Genomic DNA, 22,717 nt, shown 5'->3' on the forward strand with positions numbered 1-22,717 from the left:
TTACTCTCTCCTTTCATAATGTCCCCTCTTTTCTCCATACTCTGTTTTACCTCTCTCCTTTCATAATGTCCCCTCTTTTCTCCATACTCTCTTTTACCTCTCTCCTTTCATAATGTCCCCTCTTTTCTCCATACTCTCTTTACCTCTCTCCTTTCATAATGTCCCCTCTTTTCTCCATATTCTCTTTTACCTCTCTCCTTTCATAATGTCCCCTCTTTTCTCCATACTCTCTTTTACCTCTCTCCTTTCATAATGTCCCCTCTTTTCTCCATACTCTCTTTTACCTCTCTCCTTTCATAATGTCCCTCTTTTCTCCATACTCTTTTACCTCTCTCCTTTCATAATGTCCCCTCTTTTCTCCATACTCTCTTTTACCTCTCTCCTTTCATAATGTCCCCTCTTTTCTCCATACTCTCTTTACCTCTCTCCTTTCATATGTCCCTCTTTTCTCCATACTCTCTTTTACCTCTCTCCTTTCATAATGTCCCTCTTTTCTCCATATTCTCTTTTACCTCTCTCCTTTCATAATGTCCCTCTTTTCTCCATACTCTCTTTTACCTCTCTCCTTTCATAATGTCCCCTCTTTTCTCCATACTCTCTTTACCTCTCTCCTTTCATAATGTCCCTCTTTTCTCCATACTCTCTTTTACCTCTCTCCTTTCATAATGTCCCCTCTTTTCTCCATACTCTCTTTACCTCTCTCCTTTCATAATGTCCCCTCTTTTCTCCATACTCTCTTTTACCTCTCTCCTTTCATAATGTCCCCTCTTTTCTCCATACTCTCTTTTACCTCTCTCCTTTCATAATGTCCCCTCTTTTCTCCATACTCTCTTTTACCTCTCTCCTTTCATAATGTCCCCTCTTTTCTCCATACTCTGTTTTACCTCTCTCCTTTCATAATGTCCCTCTTTTCTCCATACTCTCTTTTACCTCTCATAATGTCCCCTCTTTTCTCCATACTCTCTTTTACCTCTCTCCTTTCATAATGTCCCCTCTTTTCTCCATACTCTCTTTTACCTCTCTCCTTTCATAATGTCCCTCTTTTCTCCATGCTCTCTTTTTCTCTCTTTCATAATGTCCCCTCTTTCTCCATACTCTCTTTACCTCTCTCCTTTCATAATGTCCCCTCTTTTCTCCATATCCTCTTTTACCTCTCTCCTTTCATAATGTCCCCTCTTTTCTCCATATCCTCTTTTACCTCTCTCCTTTCATAATGTCCCCTCTTTTCTCCATACTCTCTTTACCTCTCTCCTTTCATCATGTCCCCTCTTTTCTCCATACTCTCTTTACCTCTCTCCTTTCATAATGTCCCCTCTTTTCTCCATACTCTCTTTACCTCTCTCCTTTCATAATGTCCCCTCTTTTCTCCATACTCTCTTTTACCTCTCTCCTTTCATAATGTCCCCTCTTTTCTCCATACTCTCTTCCTCTCTCCTTTCATAATGTCCCCTCTTTTCTCCATACTCTCTTTACCTCTCTCCTTTCATAATGTCCCTCTTTTCTCCATACTCTCTTTTACCTCTCTCCTTTCATAATGTCCCCTCTTTTCTCCATACTCTCTTTTACCTCTCTCCTTTCATAATGTCCCCTCTTTTCTCCATACTCTCTTTTACCTCTCTCCTTTCATAATGTCCCTCTTTTCTCCTCTCTTTTACCTCTCTCCTTTCATAATGTCCCTCTTTTCTCCATACTCTCTTTACCTCTCCTTTCATAATGTCCCCTCTTTTCTCCATACTCTCTTTTACCTCTCTCCTTTCATAATGTCCCCTCTTTTCTCCATACTCTCTTTTACCTCTCTCCTTTCATAATGTCCCTCTTTTCTCCATACTCTCTTTTACCTCTCTCCTTTCATAATGTCCCCTCTTTTCTCCATACTCTCTTTACCTCTCTCCTTTCATAATGTCCCCTCTTTTCTCCATACTCTCTTTACCTCTCTCCTTTCATAATGTCCCTCTTTTCTCCATGCTCTCTTTACCTCTCTCCTTTCATAATGTCCCTCTTTTCTCCATACTCTCTTTTACCTCTCTCCTTTCATAATGTCCCCTCTTTTCTCCATACTCTCTTTACCTCTCTCCTTTCATAATGTCCCCTCTTTTCTCCATACTCTCTTTACCTCTCTCCTTTCATAATGTCCCCTCTTTTCTCCATACTCTTTACCTCTCTCCTTTCATAATGTCCCCTCTTTTCTCCATACTCTCTTTTACCTCTCTCCTTTCATAATGTCCCTCTTTTCTCCTCTTTTCTCTCCTTTCATGTCCCTCTTTTCTCCATACTCTCTTTACCTCTCTCCTTTCATAATGTCCCCTCTTTTCTCCATACTCTCTTTTACCTCTCTCCTTTCATAATGTCCCCTCTTTTCTCCACTCTCTTTACCTCTCTCTTTTAATGTCCCCTCTTTTCTCCTATACTCTCTTTTACCTCTCTCCTTTCATAATGTCCCCTCTTTTCTCCATACTCTCTTTTACCTCTCTCCTTTCATAATGTCCCCTCTTTTCTCCATATTCTCTTTACCTCTCTCCTTTCATAATGTCCCCTCTTTTCTCCATACTCTCTTTACCTCTCTCCTTTCATAATGTCCCATCTTTTCTCCATATTCTCTTTTACCTCTCTCCTTTCAAAATGTCCCCTCTTTTCTCCATACTCTCTTTACCTCTCTCCTTTCATAATGTCCCCTCTTTTCTCCATACTCTCTTTTACCTCTCTCCTTTCATAATGTCCCCTCTTTTCTCCATACTCTCTTTACCTCTCTCCTTTCATAATATCCCCTCTCTTCTCCATACTCTCTTTACCTCTCTCCTTTCATAATGTCCCCTCTTTTCTCCATACTCTCTTTACCTCTCTCCTTTCATAATGTCCCTCTTTTCTCCTTCTCTTTTACCTCTCTCCTTTCAAAATGTCCCCTCTTTTCTCCATACTCTCTTTACCTCTCTTTCATAATGTCCCCTCTTTTCTCCATACTCTCTTTACCTCTCTCCTTTCATAATGTCCCTCTTTTCTCCATACTCTCTTTACCTCTCTCCTTTCATAATGTCCCCTCTTTTCTCCATACTCTCTTTACCTCTCTCCTTTCATAATGTCCCCTCTTTTCTCCATACTCTCTTTACCTCTCTCCTTTCATAATGTCCCCTCTTTTCTCCATACTCTTTTACCTCTCTCCTTTCATAATGTCCCTCTTTTCTCCATACTCTCTTTTACCTCTCTCCTTTCATAATGTCCCCTCTTTTCTCCATACTCTCTTTACCTCTCTCCTTTCATAATGTCCCTCTTTTCTCCATACTCTCTTTTACCTCTCTCCTTTCATAATGTCCCTCTTTTCTCCATACTCTCTTTTACCTCTCTCCTTTCATAATGTCCCCTCTTTTCTCCATACTCTCTTTTACCTCTCTCCTTTCATAATGTCCCCTCTTTTCTCCATACTCTCTTTTACCTCTCTCCTTTCATAATGTCCCCTCTTTTCTCCATACTCTCTTTACCTCTCTCCTTTCATAATGTCCCTCTTTCTCTTTTCTCCATACTCTCTTTTTACCTCTCTCCTTTCATAATGTCCCCTCTTTTCTCCATACTCTCTTTTACCTCTCTCCTTTCATAATGTCCCCTCTTTTCTCCATACTCTCTTTTTACCTCTCTCCTTTCATAATGTCCCCTCTTTTCTCCATACTCTCTTTTACCTCTCTCCTTTCATAATGTCCCATCTTTTCTCCATATTCTCTTTTACCGCTCTCCTTTCAAAATGTCCCCTCTTTTCTCCATACTCTCTTTACCTCTCTCCTTTCATAATGTCCCCTCTTTTCTCCATACTCTCTTTACCTCTCTCCTTTCATAATGTCCCCTCTTTTCTCCATACTCTCTTTACCTCTCTCCTTTCATAATGTCCCCTCTTTTCTCCATACTCTCTTTTACCTCTCTCCTTTCATAATGTCCCCTCTTTTCTCCATACTCTCTTTTACCTCTCTCCTTTCATAATGTCCCCTCTTTTCTCCATACTCTCTTTACCTCTCTCCTTTCATAATGTCCCCTCTTTTCTCCATACTCTCTTTACCTCTCTCCTTTCATAATGTCCCCTCTTTTCTCCATACTCTCTTTTACCTCTCTCCTTTCATAATGTCCCCTCTTTTCTCCATACTCTGTTTTACCTCTCTCCTTTCATAATGTCCCCTCTTTTCTCCATACTCTCTTTTACCTCTCTCCTTTCATAATGTCCCCTCCTTTCTCCATACTCTCTTTTACCTCTCTCCTTTCATAATGTCCCCTCTTTTCTCCATACTCTCTTTACCTCTCTCCTTTCATAATGTCCCCTCTTTTCTCCATACTCTCTTTACCTCTCTCCTTTCATAATGTCCCCTCTTTTCTCCATACTCTCTTTACCTCTCTCCTTTCATAATGTCCCCTCTTTTCTCCATACTCTCTTTACCTCTCTCCTTTCAAATGTCCCCTCTTTTCTCCATACTCTCTTTTACCTCTCTCCTTTCATAATGTCCCCTCTTTTCTCCATACTCTCTTTTACCTCTCTCCTTTCATAATGTCCCCTCTTTTCTCCATACTCTGTTTTACCTCTCTCCTTTCATAATGTCCCCTCTTTTCTCCATACTCTCTTTTACCTCTCTCCTTTCATAATGTCCCCTCTTTTCTCCATACTCTCTTTTACCTCTCTCCTTTCATAATGTCCCCTCTTTTCTCCATACTCTGTTTTACCTCTCTCCTTTCATAATGTCCCTCTTTTCTCCATACTCTCTTTTACCTCTCTCCTTTCATAATGTCCCCTCTTTTCTCCATACTCTCTTTACCTCTCTCCTTTCATAATGTCCCCTCTTTTCTCCATACTCTCTTTTACCTCTCTCCTTTCATAATGTCCCCTCTTTTCTCCATACTCTCTTTACCTCTCTCCTTTCATAATGTCCCCTCTTGTCTCCATACTCTCTTTACCTCTCTCCTTTCATAATGTCCCCTCTTTTCTCCATACTCTCTTTTACCTCTCTCCTTTCATAATGTCCCCTCTTTTCTCCATACTCTCTTTACCTCTCTACTTTCATAATGTCCCCTCTTTTCTCCATACTCTGTTTTACCTCTCTCCTTTCATAATGTCCCCTCTTTTCTCCATACTCTCTTTACCTCTCTCCTTTCATGTCCCCTCTTTTCTCCAAACTCTGTTTTACCTCTCTCCTTTCATAATGTCCCCTCTTTTCTCCATACTCTCTTTTACCTCTCTCCTTTCATAATGTCCCCTCTTTTCTCCATACTCTCTTTACCTCTCTCCTTTCATAATGTCCCCTCTTTTCTCCATACTCTCTTTACCTCTCTCCTTTCATAATGTCCCCTCTTTTCTCCATACTCTGTTTTACCTCTCTCCTTTCATAATGTCCCCTCTTTTCTCCATACTCTCTTTTACCTCTCTCCTTTCATAATGTCCCCTCTTTTCTCCATACTCTCTTTTACCTCTCTCCTTTCATAATGTCCCCTCTTTTCTCCATACTCTCTTTTACCTCTCTCCTTTCATAATGTCCCCTCTTTTCTCCATACTCTCTTTACCTCTCTCCTTTCATAATGTCCCTCTTTTCTCCATACTCTCTTTACCTCTCTCCTTTCATAATGTCCCCTCTTTTCTCCATACTCTCTTTTACCTCTCTCCTTTCATAATGTCCCCTCTTTTCTCCATACTCTCTTTACCTCTCTCCTTTCATAATGTCCCCTCTTTTCTCCATACTCTCTTTACCTCTCTCCTTTCATAATGTCCCTCTTTTCTCCATACTCTCTTTACCTCTCTCCTTTCATAATGTCCCTCTTTTCTCCATACTCTCTTTTCCTCTCTCCTTTCATAATGTCCCCTCTTTTCTCCATACTCTCTTTTACCTCTCTCCTTTCATAATGTCCCCTCTTTTCTCCATACTCTCTTTTACCTCTCTCCTTTCATAATGTCCCCTCTTTTCTCCATACTCTCTTTACCTCTCTCCTTTCATAATGTCCCCTCTTTTCTCCATACTCTCTTTTACCTCTCTCCTTTCATAATGTCCCCTCTTTTCTCCATACTCTCTTTTACCTCTCTCCTTTCATAATGTCCCCTCTTTTCTCCATACTCTCTTTACCTCTCTCCTTTCATAATGTCCCCTCTTTTCTCCATACTCTCTTTACCTCTCTCCTTTCATAATGTCCCCTCTTTTCTCCATACTCTCTTTTACCTCTCTCCTTTCATAATGTCCCCTCTTTTCTCCATACTCTCTTTACCTCTCTCCTTTCATAATGTCCCCTCTTTTCTCCATACTCTCTTTACCTCTCTCCTTTCATAATGTCCCTCTTTTCTCCATACTCTCTTTTTCTCTTTCATAATGTCCTCTCTTTTTTACTCTTTTCTCTCCTTTCATAATGTCCCCTCTTTTCTCCATACTCTCTTTTACCTCTCTCCTTTCATAATGTCCCCTCTTTTCTCCATACTCTCTTTTACCTCTCTCCTTTCATAATGTCCCTCTTTTCTCCATACTCTCTTTTACTCTCTCTCCTTTCATAATGTCCCCTCTTTTCTCCATACTCTCTTTTACCTCTCTCCTTTCATAATGTCCCCTCTTTCTCCATACTCTCTTTTCTCCTTTCATAATGTCCCTCTTTTCTCCATACTCTCTTTACCTCTCTCCTTTCATAATGTCCCCTCTTTTCTCCATACTCTCTTTACCTCTCTCCTTTCATAATGTCCCCTCTTTTCTCCATACTCTCTTTACCTCTCTCCTTTCATAATGTCCCCTCTTTTCTCCATACCTTTACCTCTCTCCTTTCATAATGTCCCCTCTTTTCTCCATACTCTCTTTTACCTCTCTCCTTTCAAAATGTCCCCTCTTTTCTCCATACTCTCTTTACCTCTCTCCTTTCATAATGTCCCCTCTTTTCTCCATACTCTCTTTTACCTCTCTCCTTTCATAATGTCCCCTCTTTTCTCCATACTCTCTTTACCTCTCTCCTTTCATAATGTCCCCTCTTTTCTCCATACTCTGTTTTACCTCTCTCCTTTCATAATGTCCCCTCTTTTCTCCATACTCTCTTTTACCTCTCTCCTTTCATAATGTCCCCTCTTTTCTCCATACTCTCTTTACCTCTCTCCTTTCATAATGTCCCCTCTTTTCTCCATACTCTGTTTTACCTCTCTCCTTTCATAATGTCCCCTCTTTTCTCCATACTCTCTTTTACCTCTCTCCTTTCATAATGTCCCCTCTTTTCTCCATACTCTCTTTACCTCTCTCCTTTCATAATGTCCCCTCTTTTCTCCATACTCTCTTTTACCTCTCTCCTTTCATAATGTCCCCTCTTTTCTCCATACTCTCTTTTACCTCTCTCCTTTCATAATGTCCCCTCTTTTCTCCATACTCTCTTTACCTCTCTCCTTTCATAATGTCCCCTCTTTTCTCCATACTCTCTTTTACCTCTCTCCTTTCATAATGTCCCCTCTTTTCCATACTCTGTTTTACCTCTCTCCTTTCATAATGTCCCCTCTTTTCTCCATCCCCTCTCTTTTCTCTTTCATAATGTCCCCTCTTTTCTCCATACTCTTTACCTCTCTCCTTTCATAATGTCCCCTCTTTTCTCCATACTCTCTTTACCTCTCTCCTTTCATAATGTCCCCTCTTTTCTCCATACTCTCTTTTACCTCTCTCCTTTCATAATGTCCCCTCTTTTCTCCATACTCTCTTTTACCTCTCTCCTTTCATAATGTCCCTCTTTTCTCCATACTCTCTTTACCTCTCTCCTTTCATAATGTCCCCTCTTTTCTCCATACTCTCTTTACCTCTCTCCTTTCATAATGTCCCCTCTTTTCTCCATACTCTCTTTACCTCTCTCCTTTCATAATGTCCCCTCTTTTCTCCATACTCTCTTTTACCTCTCTCCTTTCATAATGTCCCCTCTTTTCTCCATACTCTCTTTACCTCTCTCCTTTCATAATGTCCCCTCTTTTCTCCATACTCTCTTTACCTCTCTCCTTTCATAATGTCCCCTCTTTTCTCCATACTCTCTTTTACCTCTCTCCTTTCATAATGTCCCCTCTTTTCTCCATACTCTCTTTACCTCTCTCCTTTCATAATGTCCCCTCTTTTCTCCATACTCTCTTTACCTCTCTCCTTTCATAATGTCCCCTCTTTTCTCCATACTCTGTTTTACCTCTCTCCTTTCATAATGTCCCCTCTTTTCTCCATACTCTCTTTACCTCTCTCCTTTCATAATGTCCCCTCTTTTCTCCATACTCTCTTTTACCTCTCTCCTTTCATAATGTCCCCTCTTTTCTCCATACTCTCTTTTACCTCTCTCCTTTCATAATGTCCCCTCTTTTCTCCATACTCTCTTTTTACCTCTCTCCTTTCATAATGTCCCCTCTTTTCTCCATACTCTCTTTACCTCTCTCCTTTCATAATGTCCCCTCTTTTCTCCATACTCTCTTTTACCTCTCTCCTTTCATAATGTCCCTCTTTTCTTCTCCTTTACCTCTCTCCTTTTATTTCTCCCTCTTTTCTCCTTTCATAATGTCCCCTCTTTTCTCATACTCTCTTTACCTCTCTCCTTTCATAATGTCCCCTCTTTTCTCCATACTCTCTTTTACCTCTCTCCTTTCATAATGTCCCCTCTTTTCTCCATACTCTCTTTTACCTCTCTCCTTTCATAATGTCCCCTCTTTTCTCCATACTCTCTTTTACCTCTCTCCTTTCATAATGTCCCCTCTTTTCTCCATACTCTCTTTTACCTCTCTCCTTTCATAATGTCCCCTCTTTTCTCCATACTCTCTTTTACCTCTCTCCTTTCATAATGTCCCCTCTTTTCTCCATACTCTCTTTACCTCTCTCCTTTCAAAATGTCCCTCTTTTCTCCATACTCTCTTTACCTCTCTCCTTTCATAATGTCCCCTCTTTTCTCCATACTCTCTTTACCTCTCTCCTTTCATAATGTCCCCTCTTTTCTCCATACTCTCTTTACCTCTCTCCTTTCAATAATGTCCCCTCTTTTCTCCATACTCTCTTTACCTCTCTCCTTTCATAATGTCCCCTCTTTTCTCCATACTCTCTTTTACCTCTCTCCTTTCATAATGTCCCCTCTTTTCTCCATACTCTCTTTTACCTCTCTCCTTTCAAAATGTTCCCTCTTTTCTCCATACTCTCTTTACCTCTCTCCTACTTTCTTTCTCAAAGTCATCTGACAACAATTATAGTGAGACCCCCCCCCCTCATAGAAAAAAAAGCATATTATGCAGAGAGGTTGAAAACATGTAGAGATTTTAGTTTTAAAAAAGACGAAGAAATAAAGACACAAAGAAAGAAAGGAGGAATGGTTAAATTTGTGTCTGGAAAATGAAAAAGATGGCTGGGGAGAGAGGGGGTTTCTGGGAGATAAAGAAAAGCGTGGAAAGGGGGACCGTAGAGGGAGGGAGGGAAAGAAAAACAAACTATGAAAGAATATGGCTGAACATACAGAAAAGGTTGGAAGTGGAGAGGACTAACAGTCCAATGAGAGTCAGAGAGACAGAGAGGAAGAGAGAGGGTGAAGGAAGGTGAGATGAGAGGCAGAAAAAAAGAAAGAGGGAGACTGAACGCAAGAGAACAGCGATACAATGCACACACAAACTCTGTTACATAAAATGACAGTTGCACCACAGGATTTCTCATCTCTCATACTAGTGTAACTAAGAGGTCAACAGATGTCGTCTGGGGTCAGTAGCATGGATGATTCCGCTGATCTTAGGTCAGGAGGTATTAAGAAACAAAAACAACTCCAAATCCACTCTTAAAGCTGCAGAACCGAGTGATTTTCTGAGAAGATGTGGTTTAATCCTTGATGATTGTAACTAGAGTTCATGGATCACCGGTAATGTGGCCTTGATGACTGGCTATAGGGTCTGGAAAGATTTACTGACTGACTGATTGAGGATGATCTAGATTGATTACAAGTCAACGTTAACCTGGTCCCAGATGGGTTTGTGCTATTATGCATGACAGCACAAACAGATCTGGGACCAGTTTTAATCCTCTCCCCTCTCTAGCAAGAAGCAGGTCACTAAGATATAATCAATGTCAAATGATCCCACTGCGGATGAAGGACTGTAATCAGGTATGCTATAAGCAGAGATACATAGTGTAGGACCATAGACATATTATCAAGGGTACAGTATCTACCTACTGCTGACTACTCTGAGATTTTTACCCTTTGAATAAATGTAAACTCCCAATCCAAATACTACCAGTCCCAGTCAAAATACCAATCCAAATACTACCAGTCACAGTCAAAATACCAATCCAAATACTACCAGTCCCAGTCAAAATACCAATCCAAATACTACCAGTCCCAGTCAAAATACCAATCCAAATACTACCAATCCCAATCCAAATACTACTAGTCCCAGTCAAAATACCAATCCAAATACTATCAGTCTCAATCCAAAAGCTACCAGTCCCAATCAACATACCAATAAAAATACTACAACTCCCAATCAAAATACTACCAGTCCCAATTCAAATACTACCAGTCCCAATTCAAATACTACCAGTCCCAATGCAAATACTACCAGTCCCAATCCAAATACTACCAGTCCCAATCCAAATACTACCAGTCCCAATCCAAATACTACCAGTCCAAATCCAAAAACTACCAGTCCCAATCCAAATACTACCCATGCAAATCAAAATACCAATCCAAATACTACCAGTTCCAATCCAAATACTACCAGTCCCAAGCCAAATACTACCAGTCCCAATCCAAATACTACCAGTCCCAATCCAAATACTACCAGTCCAAATCCAAAAACTACCAGTCCCAATCCAAATACTACCCATGCAAATCAAAATACCAATCCAAATACTACCGGTCCCAATCCAAATACTACCAGTTCCAATCAAAATACCAATCCAAATACTACCGGTCCCAATCCAAATACTACCAGTTCCAATCAAAATACCAATCCAAATACTACCGGTCCCAATCCAAATACTACCAGTCCCAATCAAAATACCAATCCAAATACTACCGGTCCCAATCCAAACACTACCAGTCCCAATGCAAATACTACCAGTCCCGATCGAAATACTACCAGTCCCAATTCAAACACTATCATTCCCATCCAAATACTACCAGTCCCAATCCAAATACTACCAATCCCAATCCACATACTACCAGTCCCAGTCAAAATACCAATCCAAATACTACCAGTCCCAACCCAATTACTACCAGTCCCAATCAAAATACCAATCCAAATACTACAACTCCCAATTAAAATACTACCAGTCCCAATCCAAATACTACCAGTCACAATGCAAATACTACCAGTCCCAATTCAAATACTACCAGTCCCAATTCAAATACTACCAGTCCCAATCCAAATACTACCAGTCCCATTCCAAATACTACCAGTCCCAATCCAAATACTACCAGTCCCAATCCAAATACTACCAGTCCCAATCCAAATACTACCAGTCCCAATTCAAATACTACCAGTCCCAATCCAAATACTACCAGTCCCAATCCAAATACTACCAATCCCAATCCAAATACTACCAGTCCCAGTCAAAATACCAATCCAAATACTACCAGTCCCAACCCAAATACTACCAGTCCCAATCAAAATACCAATCCAAATACTACTGGTCCAAATCCAAATACTACCAGTCCCAATCAAAATACCAATCCAAATAATACCAGTCCCAATCCAAATACTACCAGTCCCAAATACTACCAGTACCAATGCAAATACTACCAGTCCCAATCCAAATACAACCAGTCCCAATTCAAATACAACCAGTCCCAATTCAAATACAACCAGTCCCAATTCAAATACAACCAGTCCCAATTCAAATACAACCAGTCCCAATTCAAATACTACCAGTCACAAATACAACCAGTCCCAATTCAAATACAACCAGTCCCAATTCAAATACTACCAGTCACAAATACAACCAGTCCCAATTCAAATACTACCAGTCACAAATACAACCAGTCCCAATCCAAATACTACCAGTCATTCAAATACTACCAGTCCCAATTCAAATACAACCAGTCCCAATTCAAATACAACCAGTCCCAATTCAAATACAACCAGTCCCAATTCAAATACTACCAGTCACAAATACAACCAGTCACAATCCAAATACTACCAGTCACAAATACTACCAGTCCCAATTCAAATACAACCAGTCCCAATTCAAATACTACCAGTCACAAATACAACCAGTCACAATCCAAATACTACCAGTCACAAATACAACCAGTCACAATCCAAATACTACCAGTCACAAATACTACCAGTCCTACACTCTGCAAATTACAAACTTCAGAAGCCTTTTTAAACCTCAAATACGCTACAAGTTATAAATGTATTGCATTGCAGGAAGGTTCTCCTGCAACAGGGTGATCAAACATCCTATGTGTGTGTGTGTGTGTGTGTGTGTGTGTGTGTGTGTGTGTGTGTGTGTGTGTGTGTGTGTGTGTGTGTGTGTGTGTGTGTGATGTGTGTGTTTGTGTGTGTGTGTGTGTGTGTGTGTGTGTGTGTGTGTGTGTGTGTGTGTGTGTGTGTGTGCGCGTGTGTGTGCATGGGTGTGTGCGTGTGAGGGTGCATAAGTGTGTGCATGCATATATTTGTGTGCATGAGTGAGAGTGTATGTATGTATGTGTGCGTGTGTGTGTACTCTGCATGGTCAAGGCAGGGATATGTCATTCTTCACTCATACTTCCTGTCTTTCTCTCCTGCGTTACAGGGAAGACATCCTCCTCCCTCATGTGGTACCCTTCCTGCAGACTCATCCTGACATGACCCTCCAGCATGACAGTGCCACCAGCCACACTGCTCATTCTGTGCGTGATTTCTTGCAAGACAGGAATGTCAGTGTTCTGCCATGGCCAGCGAAGAGCCCGGATCTCAACGTCTGGGACCTGTTGGATCGGAGGGTGGGCCATTCCCCCAGAAATGTCTGGGAACTTGCAGGTGCCTTGGTGGAAGAGTGGGGTAACATCTCACAGCAAGAACTGGAAAATTTGGTGCAGTCCATGAGGAGGAGATGCACTGCAGTACTTAATGCAGCTGGTGGCCACACCAGATACTGACTGTTACTTTTGATTTTGAACCCCCCCCCCTTTCTTCAGGGACACATTATTCCATTTCTGTTAGTCACATGCCTGTTGAACTTGTTCAGTTTATGTCTGTTGTTGAATCTTGTTATGTTCATACAAATATTTACACGTTAAGTTTGCTGAAAATTAACACAGTTGACAGTGAGACGACGTTTCTTTTTTTGCTGAGTTTTATTTCTTACTTCTCATCCTGTCTGATGATCCATCCCTTGTTCTTTGTTTCTCACTACCTCTCTTTATTTCAGGTCCAATGTGGAATATCACCCAAACTACTGTCGCTACTCTCCAAGTCCCCTCTCGCTCTCTCTCTCTCTCTCTCAATTTTCCCCTCTCTGTTATTCCCCTCTTTTCTCATTCTGTCTCTGTGTATCTCTACCCTCTGTCCCTTTCTCTTTCCCCTCTCATCCCTCTCTATCCATCTCATGATTTCCAAGCTCTTCCACAGCAGGAGAAACAGGCTTCTACCTTGTTTTTACCCGCAAGCCATAAGACTCCTGAACAATTGTTTCTACCCTGTCTTTTTACTGTTGTTTTATTTCTTTATTTACCTATTGTTAACCTAATACCTTTTTTGCACTATTGGTTAAGAGCCTGTAAGTAAGCATTTCACTGTAAGGTCTACTAGATCTGTTGTATTCGGTGCACATGACAAATAAACTTTGATTTGATTTGAAAGCAAAGGCCTGTGGTTTTATTACTGTATATCTTGACCGTTCTGTATGGAAAATCTGGCTCTCTCTGTCTGTCTCTCTCGCTGTTTGTCTCCCCCCTCTCTCAATTAAATTCTCTCTCTCTCTCGGTCTTCCACTATCTCCTTCTCTGTCTGTCAAAACAGACAGTGGTCAGAGAAGAAAAGTAGTGTAACTGTTACAGAGCGGTCTTGGCGACTGTTCCCTTGCTAACAGCTTCCCCATGATGCAGTCCTTAAATAGACATAGTGATGAAAACATGGAGAAGACTATTCATGTCATGACCATTTAGTCCTGATTGTTAGCATGCAGCTTCAGCTTCATATCAATTCATGAGCAATAGGCAACACACAGATAGAAAGCAATATCCCAATTCGTAAACCTAAAGGAATATTGTATATTTGCTGAACATGCTATCCAAAGAGAAGGATGCATTAAAATCAATGTGATAGACTAGTTTGGAGCAAATATTTGCAAAGGCTAAACAGTGGCCTATAAACAAGCCTACAATGTTCAAGTTGAAAAGTCATGATTATACTGAAAAGATATAGGCTTACGGCAATAACAATAATATAGTCTATAATCTAAAGGCCTATGCATACATTTGTGTGTTGTGATAATAGGCTAAATGCTATATAACTTGCTTTATTATTTCGTAAAACTGCATTATTACCATCAGAAGTTGTTTCAGGTAGCCAGGAAGCACGCCAGGCAGGAAACTCGTTCAGCCTGTTGCTGCATACCTAGGCTACAGTCCACAGAAGGGGCTTACCGTATTGACTGTTTATCCACCGCTATAGAGACTTTCTCCACGCTAGGATAGTTCCCCGTTTTCAATTGCCTGTTAAATGCGTAGAAGTCCCTTAACATGCTGATGTTTGTTTCACAACACGCGATAGAAAACTATTATGATTGTCATCGGACGATTCCCCCCCCCCTGTGGATCCCCCTCCCTCTGCACCTCGACCGCTATTTCCCTGGTCCGGCTCTGCAAGGCAAGCCATAGCCTACAAATAGTTGTTTTCCCCTCCCAGTCTCCAAATGTTAGTCACACACCCCTACCTCTCTCCCTCCACATTCTCCCGCCTCACACAAGAGAGCTACAGACTTTCAACCGCTGGCGCTCCACTCAAACACATTTTATTTCCATCCAATTTTATACCATGATTACCGCATTTGATATATGCCCGTTAACTCAACCTACATTTTCTTGGTTTATAGGCATACAGCCTAGGCATTTCACGCACACTTTAAAACGTTGCTATCTTAAATAATGTTCCTGTAAATGGCAATGGATCCAAACTTTAACCTCTAAAATTGATCATTTAGCTATTTGATTTTGAATTTTTGGAGCCCTGTAGGTATCCCCCCAAAAATAACATATTTGCTAAAATATTGAACATTACTGCTTTAGCTCATAGAAACGCATTGAATAACACAGTCATAAATGTCAAAACAGACAGTCAAAAAATGAATCATAAGGGCTAAGATTTTGAAGTGTCTGTTCTATATCTATAAGAAAGCTCAGGAATTACTATTATTCTCATCATTAATATTTTGACAAATATTTAACCCACAAAACTACTTCCATTCATTTTTTGAACCGGGTTATATTCAGATAGAGACACTTTTGTTCCTGAGATTCTCCCCTTTCCAAAGTGGGGTCTTAGTTTGTAGCCCAAACGGTTCGGATGGTACAGACAGAAGCACATGGGCGGTACAGACTTCAGACAGTGCTGAGGCTTGTTGGGGTTGCCGAACAAAAGGGAGAACACTATCTTCGCTAGAGACTCATCTTTCAATATTAGTTTTGCATGCCAAACCGAAGACTGATTTTTGAGATGTCTCCTGGTCTGACAAACAGACAACAACTCTGTGGCTATACCACCTTCCACTGCAGATACCGAAGGCTGGCATAGGCGGATGCGGTGGATTGAGAAGTAACAAGATTTAACAGACAGATTTGGATGGGGATTTTTTAAATTATGTTAATTCATTTGATGCACCGGTGCATCAATCGACTCCTGGCAGCGATTTGTGAACTTTTACTGTTGAAAACGAGATTACCCACATTAAAGCAGGGTTCCCCAAATGGTGGCCCCCGGGTGGGTTTTTTGGCCCCCAAGTTCTCTGAGTAATTGTTGGACATAAAAGATGGTAAAAAAAATGGAAGCAAGGCTTGAAATTATTATGTTTTAGTCAAACATGATTACTGTTTGGACTTCTTGTGGTCAATTTGCAGTCTACAAATTATTAGTAAATATGTTCCGGCCTCCGAACATCCTCTCAACAACAACAAAAATCAGTCGCGGCTGAATCTAGTTGATGATCCCAACACTAAAAGGTCAAATTGTATTTTTTTAGACACGACTGCAAACTTCAAGGACACACGTCTATATTTTCTTCTTTCACAGAGAATCATGTTGTCCTTACAGCCCTATTCCCGCTTATTCCTTATTTAACATTCTGTATATATATATATATATATATATATAAGTATATATATAAATGAGTGGATTAAATGAGTGGATTCTGCTATTTCAGCCACACCAGTTGCTGACAGGTGTATATAATCGAACACACAGCCATGAAATCTCCAGACAAACATTGGCAGTAGAATGGCCTTACTGAAGAGCTCAATGAATTTCATAGAATGCCACCTTTCCAACAAGTCAGTTTCTTTCCTTTCTAACCTGTTAGAGCTGCCCCGGTCAACTGTAAGTGCTGTTATTGTGAAGTGGAAACGTCTAGGAGCAACAACGGCTCAGCCGCGAAGTGGTAGGCTACACCAACTCACAGAACAGGACAACAGAGTGGTGAAGCAAGTAAAAAATATTCTGTCCTCGGTTACAACACTCACTACTGAGTTCCAAACTGCCTCTGGAAGCAACATAAGCACAAGAGCTGCTAGTTGGAAGCTTCATGAAATGGGTTTCCATGGCCGAGTAGCTGCACACAAGCCTAAGATCACAATGCACAATGTCAAGTGCCGGCTGGAGTGGCTTAAAGCTCGCTGCCATTGGACTCTGGAGAAGTAGATGAATCAGTCCGACTGACGAATCTGGGTTTGACGGATGCCAGGAGAACATCAGTGCCCGACCTCACTAATGCTTTTGTGGCTGAATGGAAGCAAGTCCCCACAGCAATGTTCCTACATGGTGGAAAGCCTTCCCAGAAGAGTGGAGGCTGTTGTAGCAACAATGGAGAGATCAACTCCATTTTAATGCCCATGATTTTGGAATTAGATGTTCGACGTGCAGGTGTCCACATACTTGGTCATGTTCTGAATCTACAATTGATTTAATACAAAAAATAAATTGGTTTAAAAACAAGTCTTATCTGAATAAAATGTAATACTCTGCAGTCCACATTGTCACACCTATAGGCCTACCTCTTCCTAAACCATAAAAAAACAATATTTTTATTTTATTTTTAAAGATAATATTTCATAGTAAGTTTATAATATACAAAATTATGAATGGGAATATAATTGCAACAATGTTATGTAGGTCTACTGATTTGCCCCATTTCTCACCCACAGCCACCTTTTCCAATGTAACAGCGACGTCCTGTGGCCAGCAATAATCAGGACATAATGTACAGCACACACACTTGTTCTAGGGGACAGATTATGTTCCACAGATCGATTAAAACCAGATCAATTAAATTGTATTTCAGAGACTTTATAAAAAAGAAACAAACATGACAAAAGTTGTTTTCTACAGTTTTCAGCTATTCACCGACAAAATAATACACATTTCAACATAGTAAAACATATGAGCAATACAGTCAATATAATCATGAAAAGCAATTGAAAGTGTACACGTATCGTTATAGTTGAGACAAACTGACATGTAAATCAGGTAGCAGCGCACACAAGGTTTGTTTCTGGGTTCCCAGACAACAGACCATAAACTCTGAATGATGCCAGTAAACGCGTAGGATTGAGGTCACCTTGAATTCACTTTAGATATGTAAATTGTAAACATGTTTCAGTTTCCTGGTAAACATAATTTTATCTCACAGGACTATATCATAAAATACTCTTATGTCTACTTTTGCAGATTTTCCTTACAAATCATGACTAATGTTTAACCCTGACGCTATCATAAAATGACTGCACACATTGAACTAAAGAGGACTGCACAAGTTGAATGTTCACACAACTTCCAGTACACTACAAGCTGAAGTATAGGCTATCCAGTTGAAGAATGGGGGGACTGACTCTGACCCTGCTGCTGCTGTGTCTGTCTGGGACTCTCAGTGAAGATGCTGGAGAAGACAACCTCAATGACATCATGGTACAGATTCAGCCTGAACAGGGACAGGACATAGAGAATGAATACAAGACTCACAACCAACACTCTGAACAGGACCAGGACATAGAAAGTGAAGTTATTTTCAAACAGAATCAAGCACCATCCCTACCAGAGACAAACGGTAGCTGCCAGCCAGACATGTGTAACCTTCTTAGGCATCTGGGAGCCATGGAGGCCAGACTGACCACTGCAGAGAACCAGGTGGAAGAATTGAGTAACATGGAGGCTATTGTTGCTCTTCTACAGAGAGAAACTGAATGTAATCTAAATCTAATAACTTACTTTTTTTGTTAATATATTTAAATATTCAGAATACGAAAAAAAAAACATTTTAACAACTAAGATTATGAATTAGGCTGTTTGACAAGTTTTAATGCCCAAGCAACCTGCCTACATGATGTTTGAAGTACAATAGGCCAACACAGCTACCAGTAGTAGGTCAAAACTGTCTGTTGGGAAACCTTGGTAGAGCATGGGTGAAGTTATAGGCCTTGTTTTGCTCATGTGAATTTTCTTTATTTTTGTCTTCAGACCTGCCTAACTTAAGACAGTTTTTGTGTTTAATAGTTCAAGCAGCGCAGCTCAGAGTCATGGAGACCAAGCTGAGCACCAGTGAGAACCTGATGAAGAGCATGAAGAGAGAGAATGACGGTGATTTACATTTGTATTCTGTCTGGATTGGTAAAGTAACTATGGTGTGAAGTGACATCATCGCTAAGGTCAACAATGAATAGTTGATCTGTTTTTGGTCTTAATATTAGTTTAAATTCCTGTTTTCCAGTACAGGAGAGGAAGCTTCAAGTATTGTCATTTAGAGTCAACGCCACTGAGTTCAGAGTGGAGCAACAGCAAATCCTGCTGGACGAACTGAGGAGACAGAGTGAAGGTAGATAATGCTAAATAGACAATAATTACAATGTGGTTAACAAATTGATTTAGCCGAAACTACTGGAAAACAGTGTGTGAAATCGTATACATGCCCTGTTCTTTGTTGTGAAGTTGTAATGTACGATTTCTCATAGACGGAACAAAGATTGCTTTTACGGCAGCACTAGGAGGAGATGGCCATATACCGCCCTCTGAGAGAGAGACCAACTTGGCATTCAGCAACGTCTTCACAAACGTTGGCGATGCCTACAACCCTGGATCAGGTAAAGAGTTGGAAGACACGATGGAAGAACTATAAGAGTGGATTTCTCCCAATAATCTCTCCTTCCTCCTGAAGTGTCCACTCGTTTACAAGTCCCCACAAAGTTAAAAGGGTGAATGACCAATCTAAAAGGCTCACCTCAGTAGCAAAGTAGTCATTTTTATTGCACATATTCATGCACAGTACAATGTATATTTCTTGTTTTAGTTGCTTCTGATCTAGTCTCTCCTCTGATAAGGGTGTCTCCCTGCTACCCTTCTACAGGTGTCTTCAATGTATTTACAAGATTATAGTATATATATCTTCCTGCTACTTCTCTACAGGTGTCTTCAATGTATTTACAAGATTATAGTATTATAGTATATATCTCTTCCTGCTACTTCTCTACAGGTGTCTTCGCTGTATTTACAAGATTATAGTATTATAGTATACAGTGCCTTGCGAAAGTATTCGGCCCCCTTGAACTTTGCGACCTTTTGCCACATTTCAGGCTTCAAACATAAAGATATAAAACTGCATTTTTTTGTGAAGAATCAACAACAAGTGGGACACAATCATGAAGTGGAACGACATTTATTGGATATTTCAAACTTTTTTAACAAATCAAAAACTGAAAAATTGGGCGTGCAAAATTATTCAGCCCCCTTAAGTTAATACTTTGTAGCGCCACCTTTTGCTGCGATTACAGCTGTAAGTCGCTTGGGGTATGTCTCTATCAGTTTTGCCCATCGAGAGACTGAAATTTTTTCCCATTCCTCCTTGCAAAACAGCTCGAGCTCAGTGAGGTTGGATGGAGAGCATTTGTGAACAGCAGTTTTCAGTTCTTTCCACAGATTCTCCATTGGATTCAGGTCTGGACTTTGACTTGGTCATTCTAACATCTGGATATGTTTATTTTTTAACCATTCCATTGTAGATTTTGCTTTATGTTTTGGATCATTGTCTTGTTGGAAGACAAATCTCCGTCCCAGTCTCAGGTCTTTTGCAGACTCCATCAGGTTTTCTTCCAGAATGGTCCTGTATTTGGCTCCATCCATCTTCCCATCAATTTTAACCATCTTCCCTGTCCCTGCTGAAGAAAAGCAGGCCCAAACCATGATGCTGCCACCACCATGTTTGACAGTGGGGATGGTGTGTTCAGGGTGATGAGCTGTGTTGCTTTTACGCCAAACATAACGTTTTGCATTGTTGCCAAAAAGTTCAATTTTGGTTTCATCTGACCAGAGCACCTTCTTCCACATGTTTGGTGTGTCTCCCAGGTGGCTTGTGGCAAACTTTAAACAACACTTTTTATGGATATCTTTAAGAAATGGCTTTCTTCTTGCCACTCTTCCATAAAGGCCAGATTTGTGCAATATACGACTGATTGTTGTCCTATGGACAGAGTCTCCCACCTCAGCTGTAGATCTCTGCAGTTCATCCAGAGTGATCATGGGCCTCTTGGCTGCATCTCTGATCAGTCTTCTCCTTGTATGAGCTGAAAGTTTAGAGGGATGGCCAGGTCTTGGTAGATTTGCAGTGGTCTGCTACTCCTTCCATTTCAATATTATCGCTTGCACAGTGCTCCTTGGGATGTTTAAAGCTTGGGAAATCTTTTTGTATCCAAATCCGGCTTTAAACTTCTTCAGAACAGTATCTCGGACCTGTCTGGTGTGTTCCTTGTTCTTCATGATGCTCTCTGCGCTTTTAACGGACCTCTGAGACTATCACAGTGCAGGTTCATTTATACGGAGACTTGATTACACACAGGTGGATTGTATTTATCATCATTAGTCATTTAGGTCAACATTGGATCATTCAGAGATCCTCACTGAACTTCTGGAGAGAGTTTGCTGCACTGAAAGTAAAGGGGCTGAATAATTTTGCACGCCCAATTTTTCAGTTTTTGATTTGTTAAAAAAGTTTGAAATATCCAATAAATGTCGTTCCACTTCATGATTGTGTCCCACTTGTTGTTGATTCTTCACAAAAAAATACAGTTTTATATCTTTATGTTTGAAGCCTGAAATGTGGCAAAAGGTCGCAAAGTTCAAGGGGGCCGAATACTTTCGCAAGGCACTGTATATCTCTTCCTGCTACTTCTCTACAGGTGTCTTCAATGTATTTACAAGATTATAGTATTATAGTATATATCTCTTCCTGCTACTTCTCTACAGGTGTCTTCAATGTATTTCTAAGATTATAGTATTATGGTATATATATATATATATATATATATATATATATATCCATGCTACTCCTCTAGAGGTGTCTTCAATGTATTTATAGTATTATAGTACTGATCTCTCCCTGCTACTCCTCTTCGGGTGTCTTCAATGTATTTATAGTATTATAGTACTGATCTCTCCCTGCTACTCCTCTTCAGGTGTCTTCAATACGCCAGTGAAAGGAGTCTACTACTTCAGCTTCTCATCATTTGCCAATAGCCAGCACAACGTCTGTGTAAGTCTGTTTAGGAATAATGTACGCATGTTGTCTGCGTGTGATCATCATACAGAGCATGATAGTTCTGATAGTTCTGGTAATGGAGGGACACTACATCTAGAACAGGGAGACCATGTCTACATGACTCTCCATGCTCATTCACACATATTTGCAGACTTCCAAAACCGCAGCACATTCAGTGGCTTCCTGCTTTTCAGAACATAAGGATAAATCCCATGAAAACAAAAATGGAATGTGTTTCAAATGGCACACTATTCCATATATAGTGCACGACTTTTGACCAGGACCCATATATCTCTGGGAAAAAGTAGTGCTCTATATTGGGATTAGGGTGCCATTTGGGATTTAGCCATACTGTATGTCAGCACATTTCCATGGGTAAAATACAATGTTCAAATTAGTAGAACTAAAAATAAATGACACATTTTGTCTGAAAATAACTATTCTGCAATAAGAGTTTGTTTGTGAAAGTAGTGTGATATAAAATACTCTGTCCAAAGTCTTTCTGAGAAATGCTCTGTAATGTTTTAAAGGAACTGATTAACGGAAAAGAAACACATTTGAGAGATGGTCAAATGATTCCAGAGTTAGCATATGAATGTTGTGTGACATAAAATATGGATTTTAACTCGAAATATGACGGAATAAATCTGAGATATTGTCAAATCCAATGTGTTTGTATGTCATACTGTACACTTCCTACGATGCAGGACTTTTGACTCTTACAAACTAACATAGGCCTTAAAAATGTATAGATGAAGATTACAGTTAGATTCCCACTGGGCACCGGTTGAATCAACACTGTTTCCACTTCATTTCAATGAAATGACGTTGAACCAAAGTTGGATTGACGTCCGTGTCCAGTGGTTTGCTCCCTTGTCTTGATTTATTGGCATCTGTTCATGTTTACCAGAAAACAATCATTCTGCACCATCTGGGTCATTTCCTCTATGATCTACAGAGAGTAATGTGTAGATCATGGTGACTGCTGGGTTCCTAGAAGTGTGTCAGGGCCATAATAATATGATATTTTA

General features: G+C 40.3%; 2 protein-coding genes across 3 annotated transcripts in view; one reads left to right on the top strand and one right to left on the bottom strand.

Moving 5' to 3' along the window:
• The window catches only part of LOC121847575, a 50,446-nt gene extending 35,743 nt beyond the window's left edge, over positions 1-14,703 (bottom strand). Inside the window, exon 1 of the mRNA XM_042329336.1 lies at positions 14,542-14,703. The gene's annotated coding sequence lies outside the window, so the exon portion shown is untranslated. The remainder of the gene's footprint in view (positions 1-14,541) is intronic.
• A 3,206-nt stretch (positions 14,704-17,909) lies between these two features.
• LOC112246467 lies at positions 17,910-22,354 on the top strand. 2 transcript variants are annotated; one of them, XM_024414785.2, is made up of 5 exons: positions 17,910-18,347; positions 18,656-18,739; positions 18,870-18,974; positions 19,111-19,239; positions 19,503-19,655. In XM_024414785.2, the coding sequence occupies exons 1-5, from the start codon at positions 17,981-17,983 to the stop codon at positions 19,529-19,531; spliced, it is 714 nt and encodes a 237-aa protein (XP_024270553.1). In that variant the 5' UTR covers positions 17,910-17,980; the 3' UTR covers positions 19,532-19,655. The 2 variants fall into 2 exon arrangements, with proteins under 2 accessions (XP_024270553.1, XP_024270552.1); XM_024414784.1 differs by lacking the exon at positions 19,503-19,655 and adding an exon at positions 21,604-22,354 and having other exon boundaries at positions 17,911-18,347.
• The last annotated feature ends 363 nt before the right edge of the window (positions 22,355-22,717 follow it).

The sequence above is a fragment of the Oncorhynchus tshawytscha genome, linkage group LG10 (genome assembly GCF_018296145.1).
Source record: "Oncorhynchus tshawytscha isolate Ot180627B linkage group LG10, Otsh_v2.0, whole genome shotgun sequence".
Taxonomy (NCBI): domain Eukaryota; kingdom Metazoa; phylum Chordata; class Actinopteri; order Salmoniformes; family Salmonidae; genus Oncorhynchus; species Oncorhynchus tshawytscha.